The 3,323-nt window shown below is 50.2% G+C and overlaps 1 protein-coding gene across 1 annotated transcript in view; it reads left to right on the top strand.

The window, feature by feature from the left end:
• The window catches only part of LOC103919695 (chromosome unknown open reading frame, human C16orf59), a 93,411-nt gene that overhangs the window by 84,228 nt on the left and 5,860 nt on the right, over positions 1-3,323 (top strand). Inside the window, exons 2-4 of the mRNA XM_009327244.1 lie at positions 135-190; positions 668-1,349; positions 2,794-2,847. Of these exons, the coding sequence (XP_009325519.1) occupies positions 135-190; positions 668-1,349; positions 2,794-2,847 (792 nt within the window). The remainder of the gene's footprint in view (positions 1-134; positions 191-667; positions 1,350-2,793; positions 2,848-3,323) is intronic.

Here is a 3,323-nt window from a genome sequence, read left to right on the forward strand (position 1 = left end):
GGGTCCCTGGCGCCGGCAGGGCGGGCGCTTGCGTCCCCGCAGCCATGTCGGAGGCCCCGCGGCCCGGGGGCGAAGCCCAACCCGTCGGTGCACAGCAATGCTGCCCCTCGGCGCTGTGTTTCTTCCCCCCCCAGGGGCAGTGAGGAAGACGAGCAGCCGCAGCCAGAGGCCGGCTCCATCAGTGGACACGGTGAGCGCTTCCCCCTCGGCCTGGTGCCTCCCCGTGTCACACAGGCCCTGGGCCTGACTGGGGTTGAGCCAGCTTCGGTGTTACAAGTCCTTCTAATGCTCTGCATCTACTTGAAGCCTCCCTCTACCTTTTTCCTCCCACCTTCCTCCTTGGTGTTAGCTTGGAGTCGTGCCATGGTAACCAAGGCCAGCGATGAAGTGTCTGCAGGCCTGACTGAGATGTGGTGATTGTCACTGGTTGGCGAACGGGAGGTTCACTTGGGAGAACTGTCTCCTCCCATCCGTCCTGGGTCTTCAGGGCTTTTGGCAAGCCTGCCTGCATCCTCTCTGTAGTTGCTGTGGGAGTGTGGCCAAAATACCCGCTGCACCATTTAGTGGGTTCAGTTTCCTTCTGTAACACTTGGAAGAGCGAGTTAGTATAGTGACACATGGGGAAGATCCACGTTTGGACCGTCTGATACATCTTCTCCTCTTGCAGAGAACAGGCCTTCGCCCAAGGAGCTGGAGGAGCTGGAACTGCTGAACAGGGCCTTAGAAAAGGCACTGAAAGTCAGGAGAAGCGTCTCAAAAACTCCGTTAGTGGCCCAAGGAGCTGCAGGAGAGAAATCTGCAGATGAAGGACCTGCTCCCAGGAATGCTCAAGAGCGGCAAGTGCCTGCATCTGTTGAGGATGTTCCTGTAACCACAAAAGTGAGAACTGTAAGCAAAAAGCCTGCCTCTTTGAAGAAGCCCTCTCCATACAAGCTGGGAGCCCCTTATAGGACTGACCCAGATGTGAAAAAAACGCAAAGGAAAGCCCCAGCCAGATGTGTCTCTCAAGGTCCCAGGACAGCTGGGAAGAGCTCCTCAAAAGGGGTGGCTTGCAAACAAGGAAGGAGCCATAGGACAGCAATCAGTGCCAGAGACCAAGCGGCCTGTGCTGCAGCTGAACCCCAAAAGATACCTGGCTTGTCCAGGTCTGCCCCGGATGAGCAGCAGAGCTTTTCTGTAGAGGATTCAGCTGGGGGAGAGAACTCTGTAGCTGCTGGCAAGCGGTTATTTGATGCAGGGAAGAAAAGTTGTGCTTCCCTGGGAGAGTCCAGCAAAAAGGAGGACCCTACAACTGAAGGTGCATTGGGAAGGAGCACCTCACCTCGGGCAGTCACCCTCCAGGAAAAGGGGTAAGTGCTGAGAGATGGGCACCTCTGTCTTATTCTGCTTGACATTGACTAGCACATCTGCAAAGCCTGGTCTCTTCTACTGCTCTGTAGGGCCCAGCTGGGTTTCACCGTTCCTGAGATCCTTCTCAGGAGGAAGGACCCTTTACAGTTTAAAAGCCTTTATTGTGGTTGGGGAAGTGTTTTCTTTTTAAGGGCTTGCTGTTGGATGGCTGGGACTTCAAAAGTCTTTTAATTGAGACACTTGATATTTCATAGCCCCCTGTGACTGTTTTGGAAAGCTGTCTCTGTAGAGCTTTCTTGACCCTTAGTTTTCCTCTGAGTCCACTTTCTATTATAGCTTATTGATTTTTAAAAATTTTTTTTTTACACCATGATAATACGTAATGCATGGATAATCTCTCTCTTTCTCTCTCTCATATGCCCAGTGCTGTTTGGAGAGATGACGTCTGGGTTTAATACTATTCCCTTTAACCTGTAAGATACCGCCCGTGTAAATACACAAATCGGTATTGACTAGAATGCAGTTGTTTCAAGTGTTTGGTGTAGGAAGAATTATGAAGTGGATATTGCTGAGATTCTCTATGGAAAAGTGGCAAAATAATACTTAGAAGATTGGCTTTGTATTCAGACCAGTCTGTCTTGCTTAAATAATTTCTATGTTCTTTTCTGTGTGCTCGTTGCTTTAAAGAAACAGTGAAGTTCGGATCTGATACGTGCCTGTTCCTGGAAAATTTTGAGAGATAGCTCTCAGCTGCCACAACCCAACTGTTGTGTTTGTGCAGGGAGGAAATTATCACTGTTCATGTGGTGTTGGAACAGACACAGGATGCTGAGTGACAGTTGCTGGGGGAACAGGAATCTGGATTCAAATGTTTATTTACTTAAAATCCCAACCCTGGTCCTGTGTTCATAGTTTGCATGTGACTAACTATAACTGCCAACCTACATGTTTTTGCAATAACAAGTTAGGGTTTATTCTGCTTCGGGGTTAAGGTGCATATTCCCAGTGCAAGCTGAAATGTCCCTTTCCCACTTCTTTGAGTGTGATACGGTGCTAAGCAAAGCTGCCTTGTTGTGCACAGGTATGGCAACATAGGGAGGTTTGCCTGCGCTCATGCCTGTAGTGATCAGCTTCCTTGAAGATGTCGTTTCCATGTCTGTACTCCGCCTTGTCAGGGCTTTGCTTCCAGCTTCTCACCTTGGATGAACCTCTGATGGCTGGTGGTAGGATGTGGGAGCTCTCCCAAGTCAGCTCAGTGACACTTGTGGAAATGAATGAGCAGACCGATCCTCCTTCCTTGAGGACAGGCTGAAGGCGGTGGTGGATTCGGTTTCCAGGGTTGTTGACATCTTCTGTTACAGCTAAAGTAATTTCAAATTTAGACAAAATGTCGTTTTCTTAATTTCTTCAGCAGTCAGGATTGATGCTTCTCTTGTTCTGCAGATGCCAGCTGAAGCTACCCCTTCCCTACAGGAAAGCCTATTCCAGGAACTCCAGGTAAGCCCAGCCTGATCAGTCCAGTCCACAACTACCCTCTGCTTAAGGGCTGTGAGGAGGGGTCAGATGGGGGAGACCTGGCTGGTTTGTGGGTCACGGGAAGGCACTGACCCCACAGTGTGCGGGGCCTGAACTCGGAGCAGGAGGAGTGGTCCAATACAGCCTGTCTCTGCAAGGCTCTTTCTGAGGATATGAGTTTTCATGTTATTCTAGCCACTAGTGTTACATTTGTGTTCAGAATGCTAATCCCTGTTAATCCCCGAAGTGGTAAAGGTACTAGAGTGCTTTAATCATGGGATTAACGGTGCTGCAGAAGTCTCTGCTGACACTGTATACTAGTAGTTGAAGGCAGGACGCCCTGTGGGCTGGGTGCCTGTATACCCTGTGCAATGAAAGAGTCTCCCGACCGGTTGCTGACCTGAACTGCTATGCTGGGGCACCTGTCTAGCCTGGAAGCACCCTGGCTGTGTTTGAGG

This window comes from Pygoscelis adeliae, unplaced genomic scaffold (genome assembly GCF_000699105.1).
Source record: "Pygoscelis adeliae isolate BGI_AS28 unplaced genomic scaffold, ASM69910v1 Scaffold461, whole genome shotgun sequence".
NCBI classification, from domain to species: Eukaryota; Metazoa; Chordata; class Aves; order Sphenisciformes; family Spheniscidae; genus Pygoscelis; species Pygoscelis adeliae.